This window comes from Bufo bufo, chromosome 3 (assembly GCF_905171765.1).
Source record: "Bufo bufo chromosome 3, aBufBuf1.1, whole genome shotgun sequence".
Lineage (NCBI taxonomy): Eukaryota > Metazoa > Chordata > Amphibia > Anura > Bufonidae > Bufo > Bufo bufo.
This window is the reverse complement of record NC_053391.1, coordinates 602,708,073-602,726,796: the sequence shown is the minus strand read 5'-3', so window position 1 is coordinate 602,726,796 and position 18,724 is coordinate 602,708,073. Positions and strand designations below refer to the sequence as shown.

Here is an 18,724-nt window from a genome sequence, read left to right as displayed (position 1 = left end):
GTCTAGTTGCAACTTTGTCTTCAATAGATAGTTCAAAAAAGAACTTGTCATTCTCTACATTCCATCCCAATCCAAGTACGTTCTGAACTGGAAGAGGATCATAATTGAGATCTACATTCTTCATTGTTGATACACGTTCAGAGTCACTGATCGATTCCAGTACCTCTCTGTTGTTTGAGATAAATTTGTGAAGGCGCAGGTTTCCTCTTGCGCATAACTCTTGGCTTTCTTTCACTAGTTTGATTGCAGATTCTGTGGACACTAGACTTATGAGGCCATCATCTACATAAATGTTTTTCTTCCAAAAATTTGCTGCTGATGGGCAATCCTTTTCATTCTGATTGGCCAGGTACTTCATACCATAATTAGCACAAAATGGAGACGATGCTGCTCCAAACAAGTGTACTTTCATTCTGTTTTCTGCTGGCTCTGAATCTGTATCTCCGTCCTCACACCATAGGAACCTCAGGAAGTCTCTATCTTCATTCTTCACATGAAACTGGTGGAACATCTTTTCAATGTCACACATGACCGCTCGGAATACATTCTGAATCTACAGAGTACTCCAGGCAGAGTGTTTGTAAGATCTGGTTCTTTTAGTAGATGATCATTCAATGCAACACCATCTCACCCCAACCACCATTCTCCTCCTTTAGGTTAGTTATTAACTTTCTCTGCATGTCCTTATTCAAGGATGCCTTCCATGAATTTCAAATAATCATTCTTGAGTTTGGGATCTCTTCCCATCCATTTCTTCAAACATTTCAATCTTGCCAGGGCAAGATTTCTGTTATTAGGCAGATGAGGTCGTTCTCTAAAAGGTAAGGGCATTTCAAGATGACCTTGTTGATTCTGCTGAATACTTTCTTCTAGAGTGTGTATGAACTTTGTCTTCTTGGGATACACTCTTATCTTTAGAACTTATGTCTGCAAAGTTGGATTCAAGGAACTTGATTACTTTTGCTGGACTTACAGTTGGTAACTAGGGATGAGCGAACACGAACTGTATAGTTCGGGTTCATACCGAATTTTGAGGTGTTCGTGACACGGACCCGAACATTTATGTAAAAATTCAGGTTCGGGTTCGTTGTTCGGCGATTTCTATGGCGCATTTTGAAAGCCTGCAAAGCAGCCAATCAACAAGCGTCATACTACTTGCCCCAAGAGGCCATCACAGCCATGCCTACTATTGGCATGGCTGTGATTGGCCAGTGCAGCATGTGACCCAGCCTCTATTTAAGCTGGAGTCACGTAGCGCCGCACGTCACTCTGCTCTGATTAGTGTAGGGAGAGGATGCAGCTGCTGTTAGGGCGAGATTAGGCAGGGATTAATTCAGACAAAACACTTAATGACGTGATCGATCTACAGCTGTGAATCTTTCAACTTCTGCTAGTTAATTGCTCACTGTTTTTAGCCTGCCCAGAGTGTTTTTCTGTCACTTTTTTCTGGGGTGATCGGCGGCCATTTTGTGTCTTGTGGTGCGCCAACACAAGCTGCCACCAAGTCCATTTAACCATCAATAGTATTTTTTTTTTTTGTTGCTATATCCTACATCAGGGGCTTGGCTGTGCTTATTGTCACCCCTAGAAACTCAGGATAGAATTTTTTATATTTTATTGAGGGGTGAAATTCACTTGCAAAAATAGCAATACCCTAAATCTGGTGTTCCAGCTGTGACTAGCCAAGTGTAATACTGTCTGCTGTCTAGCAAAGGATATATATTTTTTGGGGGTGAAATTCAATTGCCAAAATAGCAATACCCTAAATCTGGTGTTCCAGCTGTGGCAGGACAAGTTTTATAGTGTCCGTCAAAGCATAGTTTTTGTTCTGGGTTGGAATTCAATTTCCAAAATAGCAATACCCTAAATCAGTGGTTTCTGCTGTTGCAGGCCAAGTTTAATTCTGTCCGTAAAAGGATACCTTTCATCCAGGGCCTAAATACTAGGCCTACAATTTATATTCAGCTAAATCTGTGGTTACTGCTGTGGCTGGACAAGTTTTTTAGTGTCCGTCAAAGCATAGTTTTTGTTCTGGGTTGAAATTAAATTCCCAAAATAGCAATACCCTAAATCAGTGGTTTCTGCTGTTGCAGGCCAAGTGTAAATCTGTCCGTAAAAGGGTATATTACACTAAGCGTGCATCTCCAAGTGTATTTTTTTCCGTAAAAGGGCATATTACACAAAGTGTTAAATTACAATTGCTGAAAGCATAAGCCTTTAAATTTGCACGCACTATTGAGCATTTCATAGTGTATTTCTGTCCGTGAAAGGGTATATTACATTCAAGGTGCAAATTCAAGTGCTGATAGGGTCATCCTCAACAACTTCACACTCTACCGTGCATCCCCAAGTTTAATCCTGTCTGTAAAAGGATACCTTTCATCCAGGGCCTAAATACTAGGCCTACAATTTATATTCCCCTAAATCTGTGGTTACTGCTGTGCCTGTATTAGTGTAATACGGTACATAAATAGATAGCCAGATAGTGTTAGGTGCCTGTAAAAAAAAGGCCTGAATTTGAATTCAATACATTGGGCCAAATAATTTTTTTCTTATTGTGGTGAACGGTAACAATGAGGAAAACATCTAGTAAGGGACGCGGACGCGGACATGGTCGTGGTGGTGTTAGTGGACCCTCTGGTGCTGGGAGAGGTCGTGGCCGTTCTGCCACAGCCACACGTCCTAGTGAACCAACTACCTCAGGTCCCAGTAGCCGCAAGAATTTACAGCGATAATTGGTGGGGCCCAATGCCGTTCTAAGGATGGTAAGGCCTGAGCAGGTACAGGCATTAGTCAATTTGGTGGCCGACAGTGGATCCAGCACGTTCACATTATCTCCCACCCAGTCTTCTGCAGAAAGCGCACAGATGGCGCCTGAAAACCAAGCCCATCAGTCTGTCACATCACCCCCGTGCATATCAGGGAAACTGTCTGAGCCTCAAGTTATGCAGCAGTCTCTTATGCTGTTTGAAGACTCTGCTGACAGGGTTTCCAAGGGCATCCACCTAGCCCTTCCCCAGCGGTGGAAGACATAGAATGCACTGACGCACAACCACTTATGTTTCCTGATGATGAGGACATGGGAATACCACCTCAGCACGTCTATGATGATGACGAAACACAGATGCCAACTGCTGCGTCTTTCTGCAGTGTGCAGACTGAACAGGAGGTCAGGGAGGAAGACTGGGTGGAAGACGATGCAGGGGACGATGAGGTCATAGACCCCACATGGAATAAAGGTCGTGCCACTGACTTTCAGAGTTCAGAGGCAGTGGTGAGACCGAGCCAACAGCGTAGCAAAAGAGGGAGCAGGGGGCAAAAGCAGAACACCCGCCGCCAAGAGAGTTTGCCTGCTACTGGCCACCGCCACCTGGGACCGAGCACCCCAAAGGCAGCTTCAAGGAGTTCCCTGGCGTGGCAGTTCTTCAAACAATGTGCTGACAACAAGACCCGAGTGGTTTTCACGCTGTGCCATCAGAGCCTGAAGCGAGGCATTAACGTTCTGAACATTAGCACAACCTGCATGACCAGGCATCTGCATGCAAAGCATGAACTGCAGTGGAGTAAACACCTTAAAAACAAGAAACTCACTCAGGCTCCCCCTGCTACCTCTTCTGCTGCTGCCTCGGCCTCTTCCTCCGCCTCGGGAGGAACGTTGGCACCTGCTGCCCAGCAAACAGAGGATGTACCACCAACACCATCACCTCCGTCACCAAGCATCTCCACCATGTCACATGGCAGCGTTCAGCTCTCCATCTCACAAACATTTGAGAGAAAGCGTAAATTCCCACCTAGCCACCCTCGATCCCTGGCCCTGAATGCCAGCATTTCTAAACTACTGGCCTATGAAATGCTGTCATTCAGGCTGGTGGACACAGACAGCTTCAAACAGCTCCTGACGCTTGCTGTCCCACAGTACGTCGTTCCCAGCCACCACTACTTCTCCAAGAGAGCCATGCCTTCCCTGCACAACCAAGTATCCGATAAAATCAAGTGTGCACTGCGCAACGCCATCTGTGGCAAGGTCCACCTAACCACAGATACGTGGACCAGTAAGCACGGCCAGGGATACTATATCTCCCTAACTGCACACTGGGTAAATGTAGTGGCGGCTGGGCCCCAGGCGGAGAGTTCTTTGGCACACGTCCTTCCGCCACCAAGGATCACAGGGCAACATTCTTTGCCTCCTGTAGCCTCCTCCTCCTACTCGGCTTCCTCCTCCTCTTCTTCCACCTGCTCATCCAGTCAGCCACACACCTTCACCACCACCTTCAGCACAGCTCGGGGTAAACGTCAGCAGGCCATTCTGAAACTCATATGTTTGGGACAGGCCCCACACCGCGCAGGAGTTGTGGCGGGGTATTGAACAACAGACCGACGAGTGGTTGCTGCCGGTGAGGCTCAAGCCCGGCCTGGTGGTGTGCGATAATGGGTGAAATCTCGTCGCAGCTCTGGGACTAGCCGGTTTGACGCACATCCCTTGCCTGGCGCATGTGCTGAATTTGGTGGTGCAGAAGTTCATTCACAACTACCCCGACATGTCAGAGCTGCTGCATAAAGTGCAGGCCGTCTGTGCGCGCTTCCGGCGTTCACATCCTGCCACTGCTCGCCTGTCTGCGCTACAGCGTAACTTCGGCCTTTCCGCCCACCAGGTGGAACTCCACCTTGCAAATGCTGGACAGACTGTGCGAGCAGCAGCAGGCCATAGTGGAGTTTCAGCTGCAGCACGCACGGGTCAGTCGCACTGCGGAACAGCACCACTTCACCACCAATGACTGGGCCTCCATGCGAGACCTGTGTGCCCTGTTTCGCTGTTTCGAGTACTCCACCAACATGGCCAGTGGCGATGACACCGTTATCAGCGTTACAATACCACTTCTATGTCTCCTTGAGAAAACACTTAGGGCGATGATGGAAGAGGAGGTGGCCCAGGAAGAGGAGGAGGAGGAAGAGGTGTCGATTTTTAGCACTTTCAGGCCAGTCTCTTAGAAGTGACTCAGAGGGAGGTTTTTTGCAACAGCAGAGGCCAGGTACAAATGTGGCCAGACAGGGCCCACTACTAGAGTACGAGGATGAGGAGGGTGGAGGAGGATGAGGATGAAGCATGTTTACAGCGGGGTGGCACGCAACGCAGCTCAGGCCCATCACTGGTGCGTGGCTGGGGGGAAGCGGAGGACGATGACGATACGCCTCCCACAGAGGACAGCTTATCCTTACCTCTGAGCACCCTGTCACACATGAGCGACTACATGCTGCAGTGCCTGCGTAACGACAGCAGAGTTGCCCACATTTTAACATGTGCAGACTACTGGGATGCCACCCTGCTGGATCCCCGGTACAAAGACAATGTGCCCACCTTACTTCCTGCACTAGAGCGTGATAGGAAGATGCGTGAGTACAAGCGCACGTTGGTAGACGCGCTACTGAGAGCATTCCCAAATGTCACAGGGGAACAAGTGGAAGCCCAAGGCGAAGGCAGAGGAGGAGCAAGAGGTCGCCAACGCAGCTGTGTCACGGCCAGCTCCTCTGAGGGCAGGGTTAGCATGGCAGAGATGTGGAAAAGTTTTGTCACCACACCACAGCTAACTGCACCACCACCTGATACGGAACATGTTAGCAGGAGGCAACATTTCACTAACATGGTGTTACAGTACGTGTGCACACCCCTCCACGTACTGACTGGTGGTTCGGCCCCATTCAACTTCTGGGTCTCCAAATTGTCCACGTGGCCAGAGCTAGCCTTTTATGCCTTGGAAGTGCTGGCCTGCCCGGCGGCCAGCGTTTTGTCTGAACGTGTATTCAGCATGGCAGGGGGCGTCATTACAGACAAACGCAGCCGCCTGTCCACAGCCAATGTGGACAAGCTGACGTTCATAAAAATGAACCAGGCATGGATCCACAGGACCTGTCCATCCCTTGTGCAGATTAGACATTTATAACTACCTCCCCTTAACCATATATTCTTGTACTCCAGGGCGCTTCTTCATTCAATCCTCTTTTTTTAATTTTACCATTATATTGCGGGGCAACCCAAAGTTGAATAAACCTCTCCTCCGTCTGGGTGCCGGGGCCTAAATATCGTAAACTGGCCTGTTCCAATGGTGTGTGACATGAAGCCTGATTCTCTGCTATGGGACCTCTCTCTTCTGTCTGGGTGCGGGGCCTAAATATCTCACAGTGGCCTGTTCCAGTGGTGGGTGACATGAAGCCTGATTCTCTGCTATGGGACCTCTCTCCTCTGTCTGGGTGCCGGGGCCTAAATATCTCACAGTGGCCTGTTCCAGTGGTGGGTGACATGAAGCCTGATTCTCTGCTATGGGACCTCTCTCCTCTGTCTGGGTGCCGGGGCCTAAATATCTCACAGTGGCCTGGTCCAGTGGTGGGTGACATGAAGCCTGATTCTCTGCTATGGGACCTCTCTCCTCTGTCTGGGTGCCGGGGCCTAAATATCTCACAGTGGCCTGTTCCAGTGGTGGGTGACATGAAGCCTGATTCTCTGCTATGGGACCTCTCTCCAATTCATATTGGTTAATTATTATTTTTTTTTTTATTCATTTCCCTATCCACATTTGTTTGCAGGGGATTTACCTACATTTTGCTGCCTTTTGCAGCCCTCTTGCCCTTTCCTGGGCTATTTTACAGCCTTTTTAGTGCCGAAAAGTTTGGGTCCCCATTGACTTCAATAGGGTTTGGGTTAGGGGCGAAGTTTCGGGTCGAGTTCGGATCCCGAACCCGAACATTTTCGGGAAGTTTGGCCGAACTTCTCGAACCCGAACATCCAGGTGTTCGCTCAACTCTATTGGTAACTCTTGGACAAATATTTGATGACACAATCCCATCACCTGTCTTGAGTTTGCAATCTGCTGTGTGTGAACAGCGTATAGTTCACCCTTTCCTCCTGTGATTACCTTTTGTGGAACCAAGGCTTCGGGACAATCAACAGTCCAACACCAAACTCCTTCAGCGGGGACATTTCATGTAATATGACAGATAGGTGCTCCCATTTATTGTCTGTTTCACAGGTAGGTATGCGATCTCGATCTAGAGGTTGTAATAAGGCGCAAGGGGCCGTTATTGATGGAAGGTATGTGTCACCGAGGTTCCTGGCCTCGGTGAGGTAAGAGCTGGTAATTTCAAGGATCAGCGGCAGCTAGTGCTGATTGACACTGTTTACTGTTAGTATGGCTGTAAAGCCGATCCGGGCCGGCTCTTACTGGGAGTAGCCAAAGTGCTGGGTGGGTCGCTTCTCCCCACGTTCCAGGCCGGGTCTTTACTGGCCTATATCAACCCCGGCCTGCAGTCTCAGCTTGGTGTGGATTACTCCTCTCTGACAATGGAGTGCTGTCAGTCTCTGTGTGTTTGGGAACTGAGAACTTGCGCCGTGCTAAAGGGCTGAGAGACGCCTGCTGGGAAACAGGCCCTAAAGCCTGCTATTACCAGGTGAAGGCATTTGTTCTGTGGACTTTTTATGGTGTGAACAAACACCAAGACTGCAAACCGTTACTTTTTTGTTTTTCCTTATGTGTGAATAAAACACTGAACTGTTTAAGTTAAAGACTTTGTGGTTGCCTCTTTTACTGCATCCGCTAGCCTGTCTACCAGAGTAAATCCCCACAAGGTATACTGTCTTTTGTATGAGCTGGAGGTAGATCTAATGGGAAGTTTGAATGAAGTCCTTTAACTCTCAGTCTTTTGACCCTTTGACTGTTCACTAAAGTGTCTCTCCCCGTCATTGCGGTGAGTTTGAGCTTCACTGGTTCTGTAGCCACTTGTAATTTATTGCAGATTTCTTGATCAATGAAGGTGACATCACTCTGGGCATCCAGTAGCGCATAGGCGTATACCTTCTTGTTCCTCCTTTTAGGATTTGAAATGCACACTGGTACAACCATTGATGTGCCGTTGCTTTCTCCCTACCTCACTCTGTAACAGAATACCAATACTTTATTTCCTTCCTCAGTATCTTTAGGTATTGAGGATTTATCTTTCTTTGGACGTTCCTCATGTAGTGGTGTAGGATGGCGTCCTTTGCAAATGCTGCATGTGGCTCTTTTCTTACACTCCTTAGTAACATGGCCTTTTCTTAGACATCCAAAACACAGTTGGTTATCCAGTATAAACCTTTTCTTTTCATCTAGGTACTTCTCGTTCAATTGCTGGCACTTGTGTATGGAGTGGTTCTCTCCACAGAACATACACTTGAAGGTAGTCTGAAGATTTGTCGGTTCTGTCTTTCTACTGATCCCAGTAGTGACTTTGAACTTGCTCTTGTAGGTATCTGGACCTTTAGCTGCTGTGTTGGTTGCAAAGCTAGTTGCTCTTGTGCATCTTATCTCTCTTGCTGGCCTTTCTTCTAAGGATTTTAAGACGTAAGATGATGTTACTGGATTACATGCTATCCGTGCTTCCTTATTTACGAACTCAGAGAACTCTTTAAAACTTTAAAAAAAGTTCTTGCCTAGATCTAACTGTTCAGTCACATAGCGATTCCATCTAGAAGCCACTTCTTCAGGTAGCTTAGTTAGCATCCTGGTTTTTTTTAGATAGTCGTTCAGTACTTTTCAGTCCTTGAACATGTGGGATGGCATTGCTGCATGCTTGCAGGAAGTCACCATACTTATGGAGTCTGAAGTGTTCTTTAGAACCTATTTTAGGCCAGTTATTCAGTTTCTCTCTAAAGGCTCTTTGTACTAAGAAAGGATGACCATATCTTGCATTCAATTTTTCCCAAGCTTTCTTGTAGGCTTCTTCGTCTCTTCTATAGAAGTTACCTTCAAGAACTTCCTTTGCTTCCCCACCAACATTTTTCTGAAGGTAGAATAACTTGTCAACTGGACTGAAGCAATGATGCTCAATGATTATTTCAAAACTTGCTTTCCACTCTATGAACTTCAGTATGTCTCCTGAAAATACAGTAGGTTCAGGAACGGGAAGTCTAGCTAGGACTGTTCTCTGTTGTCTTGCTGGGACAATGGTTGTAACACTCTCCTGAGCATTGCCGTGACATCTAGAAATAGAATCATCCGGTTCTATTTTCTCACTTAGTTCTAAATAATTTCTTTATCTTTTCTGGTAGAGATAGAGGGTAAATTCACAGACCTTTTTCCTAACACTGGACTAGGCCTCTCTGTTTTTATGAGCAGGGATGGAAGAATAATAACTTATTTCTCCACTACATGCTGGGGATTCCCTTCCATCCTCCTGGGCGTATGAAGGAAAGTAGGAGTCTGCCTCTTTACTTAGTACAGATTTGAAGCTATGACTACTCTGATTCATATCCTCTTTGTATACTCTGATTCTGGCTTCCATGATCTTAACTTCTTTCTGCCTTTCCAGATTTTTCATCTGTTAGCGTTGCGCTTCAATAGCAGCTTCTATCTCAATTTCTGCTCTCTTGACAGAAAGTTGTTCAACCAATTCCTTTCTTTTGGCTAAAGTACTTGAGGACTCTAAAATGTGTCTGGCACTTCTGCTAGCGAAGGAAGTCCCACTTGAGATTGTGGCTCCACCTAAGGATTTAGCATAGTCTCTCATAAAAAGCTTGTTCATTCTACTTCTTGCTTTAACTTCATCATAGCTGCAGATGAAAGTTCTCTCATGAGCTTTACTAAATCTTTAGTGACTGCAGTACATGTGTCCATGTTCCTTACAATATCCTGGGAAGGTGTTGTAGATGACCACATGTTGACATATGCTGCTATAAGCTCTGATTCAGATTCTTCTACCGTCTCTACCATATCACTCAAGTTCCTTTTTATACTTTCTTGCTTTAGCTTTCTACGAATGTCTTTAATGTATAATTTCCACCTCTCATACATTCAGGCAAACCTTTTCTCTTTTAATGCTGCTTCTTGCTCCAAATTTTCCAGCATCTTTGAGGTCGGTTTTCTGGCACGTGATGAATGTCTTAGTTCAACTGCTTGGGCTATATTTGTTTGAGGCAAGACTAATGCTGCATCAGACTCTTCTACCTCAGACAGGTTCCCTTGCTCTTCAACTTCTACTCTATCTATCTTCGCATCCTGTAATAGTGGCATGGTAATACTAGGCTCAGACATTTTACTTTAAATACTATAACAATCAATACAAATAATAAGATGCCTCTCACTTTAAATGCAATATTGACAAATGCAGAAATAAATGACTTTCACTTTAAATGTAACAGCGATAAATGTAGGCAATAAATGACTTTCACTTTAAATACTTTAGAGTCCATAAACTACAAACAGTCCTTTGTTTTACTTTAAAGTCTTTTATTCCTGAACACGAAAATGTCTCTTTATGCCAAAACCTATGTGCAGTCATAAGTACAGATGTAGCAGGGTTAGCACTCAAGCTCTTAACTCAAATTTATTAACTCATTGCGTTATCTTAAGACAAAAGCCATTGAAAAGCAATTGAAGGTGTTTGCTTAACACATTTCATTTAGATAACACGTTTTATAAATCATGAGTGTTAACTCTACTACATCCGTAATAAAAGGAAAGCTCTGACCTTATTCTGAAGACCAGGAACAAATGTCAGTCTTAAAGGAGACGTGTCTTTTCTTGATGTGTTGCGATGCTTGCACTGACTTGCTATGCTCTGTGCTGACTTGCTATGCTCTGTGCTGACCTGCGATGCTCTGTGCTGAGCTGCGATGCTCTGTGCTGACCTGCGATGCTCTGTGCTGACCTGCGATGCTCTTTGCTGACCTGCGATGCTCTGTGCTGACTTGCGATGCTCTGTGCTGACTTGCGATGCTCTGTGCTGACTTGCGATGCTCTGTGCTGACTTGCGATGCACTGGCTTGGATACACTGCTTGCAGGCTTTGGGCCTAGTGGCGGAAAAACTAGCTGGCTGCAGTACATGGCCTTTTCATGGATAGCACTGCGGGCATTCTAGCTCTGGACTTTTGCCTCCCATTGGTGTCTCTTTCTCTCTCTAAGGATCGCAGGAGGGTTGGCGCTCTTTCTCTGACTTTCTTGCCTTTGCCGTTCTGCCACTTTAAGGGTCGGCTGCAGTTTGACTAATGCACACATTCTATGGCCTCTGTGGTAGCTCGGCTGAGGTGTCTTTGCTTACTCACTCAGTGAACAGTTGCCGCACGCCGGTATATGCTGGCCCTCCACTGCTCTAATGCACTCTTTTCTGTGCAACTTGAGGAGCGCTATCGCTTCGCCCTCTGAGGGTAATAGTTCCACTGTGGCAGGCACAGCACTGTGAAGTGCCTTTTGCTCTGTGGCATTAGAAGAATTTTGATATCTCTAACTTTTTTAGTCCAACCAGACTGTCTGTTACTCTGTAATTCTTCTAGTGCCGTTCTATGGAAACAGTGGGTTTAAAGAGCACACCAAATGCTTGAAATAACTGCTTTATTAACTTCAACTTTTTTTTCATATAGAAGACTGCCACCTCCTCAGCAGATAGTCCATGTTCAAAACACTTGTTTAACAATGTATCACAAAATGGCGGTATGATTAAAATGGTGGTTCAACTGTTCAATCTTGTCATTCAACATAAAATGGTGGATATATTTCTCTCTTGAGTATCTGTATTCTCACTTTAAGTTATTTAAACACTTTATGATCTCTCTGAGAGCTATATCTGAGGTCTAACTAATAGTTCCACTTGCAGATTGGTTGAGTATGATCTGGTATGCTTGTATGCAATTTGGATTGCAATATGACATATTAATGCTTGCAATTGTATGCTTGCAATTTGTATTTGACCATTTGAATTTGCAGTTGGTGGAACTGTAAGTAAACACATATACACTCACCTAAAGAATTATTAGGAACACCTGTTCTATTTCTCATTAATGCAATTATCTAGTCAACCAATCACATGGCAGTTGCTTCAATGCATTTAGGGGGGTGGTCCTGGTCAAGACAATCTCCTGAACTCCAAACTGAATGTCAGAATGGGAAAGAAAGGTGATTTAAGCAATTTTGAGTGTGGCATGGTTGTTGGTGCCAGACGGGCCGGTCTGAGTATTTCACAATCTGCTCAGTTACTGGGATTTTCACGCACAACCATTTCTAGGGTTTACAAAGAATGGTGTGAAAAGGGAAAAACATTCAGTATGCGGCAGTCCTGTGGGCAAAAAAGCCTTGTGGATGCTAGAGGTCAGAGGAGAATGGGCTGACTGATTCAAGCTGATAGAAGAGCAACGTTGACTGAAATAACCACTCGTTACAACCGAGGTATGCAGCAAAGCATTTGTGAAGCCACAACACGCACAACCTTGAGGCGGATGGGCTACAACAGCAGAAGACCCCACCGGGTACCACTCATCTCCACTACAAATAGGAAAAAGTGGCTACAATTTGCACGAGCTCACCAAAATTGGACTGTTGAAGACTGGAAAAATGTTGCCTGGTCTGATGAGTCTCGATTTCTGTTGAGACATTCAAATGGTAGAGTCCGAATTTGTCATAAACAGAATGAGAACATGTATCCATCCTCTGATGGCTACTTCTAGCAGGATAATGCACCATGTCACAAAGCTCGAATCATTTCAAATTGGTTTCTTGAACATGACAATGAGTTCACTGTACTAAAATGGCCCCCACAGTCACCAGATCTCAACCCAATAGAGCATCTTTGGGATGTGGTGGAACGGGAGCTTCGTGCCCTGGATGTGCATCCCTCAAATCTCCATCAACTGCAAGATGCTATCCTATCAATATGGGCCAACATTTCTAAAGAATGCTATCAGCACCTTGTTGAATCAATGCCACATAGAATTAAGGCAGTTCTGAAGGCAAAAGGGGGTCCAACACCGTATTAGTATGGTGTTCCTAATAATTCTTTAGGTGAGTGTATATATAGTTCATTATACAGTTCTAAAACCAAAACTAACGTCAGGAAAATTATATAACTGTTTTAAATACCTATTTTGGCCTCTTGTTCCCATAAAACTGGACTCAGTGGAGTGAATGTCTCTTCAGCTCCTGTCTCTGGTAACTAATGATTCTATAAATCACAGGAAAAAAATGCACCAAACGGATATGCCACTGACTATACTAGCTAGTCATACAAGCAGATATTAAAAGCTGAGACTTTTGCCAATATATTCCTGTCAGGAACACATCAGAGCCCCTCATGCACCACGTCACAGTCTCTCAGCATGGCAAGGGATCCTACCACTACGCTAACTATGGTCCTACCGCACAATGCTCCATTTTGTGTAGGATGCCTTTGTGGTGCATGTGGACCGCGCCGGCATCCTCCATTGTACGCATTTTTTGCTGGGGATGGTCGTTTGCTGCAGTCCACATGCGGTGGGGCTGCTCCCCCAATGAGAAACACGCTACAGTGTTTGGGGTCTGAGCAGTTACCCCATATTGGCCACTATATTTCTGTGATTTTGTTAAATAATGATTCTAGCAGCAGGAGCTGGGGGAATTCCCAGACAGGCTGTGTGTGAGGCTGGCTGTGATTGGTGAAAACTCTTGCTGTGTGAGAAGCTGGCTGTGATTGGTCTAGACTTCTGCCCAGCAACAACAGATTAACACTATGCTTTCTGTTGCTTCTGCTGTCACTGAGCTTACCTTACATTACAAAATGAATCTTAAAGGCATATTGTCTTTTTCTGCTTCTGTGAACACAAAATATAACAGTTATATGACATCCAAAACATGATGTCACAGTAAATAACTCTGCTTTTGTCTTTAACACATAAACATAGGAACTGTATTAAGGTTATTAGCAGGTTTAGCTGTATACACATATAAAGCTATACTAGCAACCTAGGACAGGTCTTAGCTGGCCAGCTACAGCAGTTCCTGGGTCATGCCAACTAAATATGGTGTCAGGGGAACCCACTGATTCCTGGCTGTGTGTATCTGTTGTCACCTGAGATAAAGTTGAAGAGTGAGTCATCCATTCCAGTACAGCTGGATTTTTGGTGAAAACACAACCGCTGGGTGACAGTGGCAACTCTGGCCTGTTGCTGTGGCTGCTACCAATCCCCCTTCATCTGCTGCTACATTTGCCGGCTACAGCAACATTTTGCCACTGCCAGTTCCTTTGGAGGGCCCAGGCAACTGTCTATTGGCCAGAGTGTACAGTAACTGTATCAGTAATGTAATAAGAATGTGGCAGCAGTAGAACAAGATGCACGTGGCGATATGTTAGACCACCCTTTAATACTGAGTCTGATGCAGAGTAAGTCTATGTATAAAATAGCAGATTAAATAAGAATGTGGCAGCAGTTCAACAAGATAAATGCAGCAATATATTAGACTGCCCTTTAATAATGAGTCTAATGCACAGTAACTCTATGTATAAAATAACAGATTAACTATGAATGTGACAGCAGTTGAACAAGATGCATGCAGTGATTACATTCAACCTGCAGTGTCCCTGCTATCTCCTTATACTCTCTCTACAGTCTTCAAAAACTCTCCCTATGATCTCCCTGTCCTGTCTCTGATCTGCCCCTGCACTCTCCCTCTACCAGTATTCTTTTTTAAATTGTTTTCTGCAACACTGTCCATAGCGCATAAGCACTTGTCATGTCTCTCCCTAAGCTCAGCTAACAGTGAAATGGTGGAGACCGCGCTGTCTGAGGCTTTTATAGGGTTGTGGACATCACTGCGGACTGGCTGGCTGCACGGCATTATGGGTGATCTTGTGTTCACAGGCTTCTTACTTTCACTTTGTAACACGTGCAGCCACCATTTTAGAAAAATTTGATTCGTTACCACAAAAAAATGCGAGGAAATTCGAATTCGTGGCAAATCAAATTTTTCCTAAACTTCAGATCAAATTTAATTTCAAATGCTTCGATTCACTCAACACTAAATCCAAGTTTTATATAAAAATTTTAAGTACCTGCTGAAGTTTTTTATTTTTATTTTACCACAGTAACTTCTTAGTTCTTCAACTCTTTCGATGTTTTATTTTTTTATGAAAATGCTTAATTTCTTATTATAACTTTCTTTATTGTTCTTCCTAGGGTCCTCAATGCTGTTCAGACCTGGCCATATCTTATCACTATGTTGATGCTGAGCTCATGCACACCTTAGAGTATTTTACCTACCATCTGAGAGCATATGGATATCAGTATCGTTTCCAACCCCCATTGCCAGAAATATTCTTCAGACGACAAAATTCCAGTGCAAATGTTTCTGAAACAGCAGAACCACTGTTGACAACTACAAAAGAATATGTATAAAGACTAGTAATGACAATATGTGGAACACTTCCAGTTTTCCTCTTTGAATGCCTCCTACTGCATTTATCCCTGTGAACAGACTTGAAATTATTTTTATGATATACATTGCTTTGGTAAAGTATTTCCTCTATTCAGTTCCTGTTCCGATTCATTTTGCACAAATGATTTTTAAACATATAATATTAAGTGTCAGTGTAACAAATCTGCACTCGTAATTTAGTTTTAACACTACTGTATATGGCATTAAAAAGCCGGTTGTCAAATATTTTTAGAGAGATTGTTTTGAGATAAGTTATACAATATTTGCTGTATGCGCAATAGACTTTAGAATAACTAACACTAATTTGTACTAATATTAATCAGTGATAAGCGCTAATATTTGGGCGAATATTCGTCATATATTCGCGAATTTGAGAATTTGTGATCTCCAGCCATTATTTTCTTGATTGCGAAAATTGGCAATCGGAAAATTTGCGATAAAAATTCACGATACGAAAAGTTGCGATCAACACTACTCCTAAAGTCAAAGATATTGCAGCTTTCTCATTGGCCCACAAGCAAGAAGTAGTGAGGTATCATGGGTACTGATGAAAAAAAATCTAGAATATTCACGATTATGAAGATATAGGACTATATTCTAGATATTCACGAATTCTCAAAGTGCCAATATTCGTGATAAAAATTTGCGATTAGAATATTTGTGATCAACACTAATATTATTACGAATTTAGTAACTAATACTATTTTATTTAAATTTTGTGTACTAATGTCTATACAGGCTGGGAGTCTGAGAACAAAAGATGGACACAAACTTGTTCTCTGGCCTTGAGTCGTTGATGACAATATGAGATAGGTGTGGATCCTACACCCACCGACTAGCTGTTTCAGGCTTCTATGGAGCTGGAAAGTATAGATTGAGGTAGACAGCTCTGTACACTGTGTAGTGGCCGTGCCCCGGTACTGCAGCACAACTGCCATTTACTTGAAGTGAACAGAAGATGAACTTTAGTATGCCAGTGCTGGAAACTACACAGAGTCTAGAGTCTTCTGCTCCTGTTCTATACACTGTTAGTTTCCGCCACAGTGGGCCGAAACACCTGATCGGTGAGGATGCCAACTGTGGAACCTCCACCGATACTGACAAGTCATCCATATGTGTAGCCTGCAGAACACTTTTAAAAATATTGGGGGTCATTTATTAAGCTGAGATACACCTAAATTAGGCATAATTCAGGCGCATATAGCAGAGCAACGGTTAGTAGGTCCGTCTCAGTCACCATTTTCAACATCTGTTTTAGAAATAGAAAAAGGTCTAAATGTAAGACCGCGGTCTTTCATTTAGAAGTATGTAGAAGGATGGTCAGCACCCGATTCACTATGCGTCGGCCCGGGAAGGAGAATGTCACCGCCAGTTCTGTGAGAAGGTCTGGCAGACGTCCTTCTCTAACTCTTGCATGACGTTCTTTGTTTTGGTTTCACTTTGTCATCTCCTTTCCTTCTCCCAGGTGTCACCTATTTAGACTAATCGTCTCCCTTTATATTCCCTCCCATACTGCCTCACTTTGCGGTTTATACTACTTCCTGGATGAAGTGTTCACTGCTGGAGGCTGCTGCTGTTTGCTCAGATAAGTCTTTTTATGTATTGTGTTTCCTTGCTGGCTTGGTTTAAGGTGACCCTGAATCCGTCCGCATTAAGTGCAGGGAGCCGGTGGTCGTGTCCCCTCACTATTATAGGGTTTTCAGGTGTCACACAGTCTTAGGTACATGGGCATGCAATCGTCTACCATTGAGACCCTTGCATGGGCATAGCAGTCAGGGAGAGCTCTTAGGGTTTTATAGGGCTCACCTATATGCTCCTTAGTTTGGGATCAAGCCAGTCGGACATTTATTCATAAGTTCCAGCTATCTGCAACATCATCCATGACAGAGAGGCTCCAGCAGACATAATGTAACAAACTCCCAGCGGATGCTTTGTATAGCTCACGTCCAGCCTTCGTCAGCTATATACGGAATGTATGTACCAAGTGTGGACTCAATTACATCCCTGCTGAGGTTGTTACCAAGCTTTCCCAGACTGCTGAATTCCAAATTTTCTGCATTATATAGTGATACATCTCTTCATATAGTTAGACCAGCTTGCCATTCATAGGACAAAAATCACAGAGAAACAAAGAAAAGATAAAAAAAATCCTGCATGATGTAATAAATGAATATGTGGATGTGCATGGCTATATTTAGTAACATAGTAACATAGTTTATAAGGCTGAAAAAAGACACCTGTCCATCCAGTTCAGCAAGTTATAAAAGAAAAATCACAGATAATAATGCACTAACACAATAGATGCAAACATTAAATATGGACGAAGCCGTCATTCTAATATGATAAAATCTGAGACTCTATATATTGATCAAAACACATCTGTGCCCTCCTACCCGCGCCAAGTGGTCTCAGTCAGGCAGGTCCTACTCTAAACCTATCTAGATTCAGGAGAGCAGGCCCTGCACATATAGTGTGCGGCCCCTGGTCACCTCTGTGTGCATCAAACTACTGATGAGAGGAGAAGCACACACACACCTATATGTGCCACCTAATCACAAGGTCGTCTGTGGGATAGGCAGGGCAAAAGTTTACAAAAATGCTGCTCCCCAGATAAAATAGAATTCACACATGAAGGTGCCTCTCCTTCAGGTGTATACTACAGACATTCAGGGGCCTGGAAAAGCTGGGTGACAACACTGTAGAGCTGCATTGGTGACAACAGAATATGTTGTCCTGGTACCATATGATAGATTCACATAATGTATCAGGGCAGCACTGTGCATATTTTATATAGCCAATATTTCCCCATCACTGCCATAGGGAGATTGTTACCCAGCTTTCTCAGACCGCAATACATATACCGGATTCCCATTTCGATATAGAGCTACATAAAAGTAGGATTCTGCCTGTCTGAAACTGTGATTCTTGGATTGCTGGCATTTTTTATTCATCCTAGTATGTAGTCTGGATGGAACATATACATGAATGGAACATCATGGATGAAGGTTTAATATTGGTCCCATTGATAAAGCCTGTTTAGAGAATTATCTCCTGTTATATTTTGCCTACAGCGCCTATCTACTGTATGTATGTCATCTTTGGAGTGATCTAACATGGCGCCTTGGTACGGATGGAGTAGAGTTAACACTCCTGTTTTCTGAGATTTCTGAGTTGTGTTATCTAATCTAAGCAAACGCCTTCAAATGCTTTTCAATGGCTTTTGTCTCAAGATAACACAATGATTTAAGAAATGTGAGTTAAGAGCTGGAGTGCTAACCCTGCTATCTTCTAGGAGCCTTCACACTGTCATCTGATGTGATTTTGCTTATGTCCTCCACAAATGTGCATAAATCTATGTTAAACGTAATTGTTCAAGTCATTTACCTGGTTAACAGTAGGTGGCAGCATCATTGGTAGAGATAGTTTTAATGTTATGGCAGTTCAGAGTGGAACAATCCTATTGTTCTATTCTGCCCCCCTGCTGAAGAGAGGTGGACTATTCCATCTTCCTGCAGCAAGG

The 18,724-nt window shown here is 44.0% G+C and overlaps 1 protein-coding gene across 1 annotated transcript in view; it reads left to right on the top strand.

Annotated features, from left to right (window-relative positions):
- Positions 1 to 15,164, top strand: part of LOC120993955 (glycoprotein-N-acetylgalactosamine 3-beta-galactosyltransferase 1-A-like) — a 28,308-nt gene extending 13,144 nt beyond the window's left edge. Inside the window, exon 2 of the mRNA XM_040422417.1 lies at positions 14,946 to 15,164. Within this exon, the coding sequence (XP_040278351.1) occupies positions 14,946 to 15,164 (219 nt within the window). The remainder of the gene's footprint in view (positions 1 to 14,945) is intronic.
- The last annotated feature ends 3,560 nt before the right edge of the window (positions 15,165 to 18,724 follow it).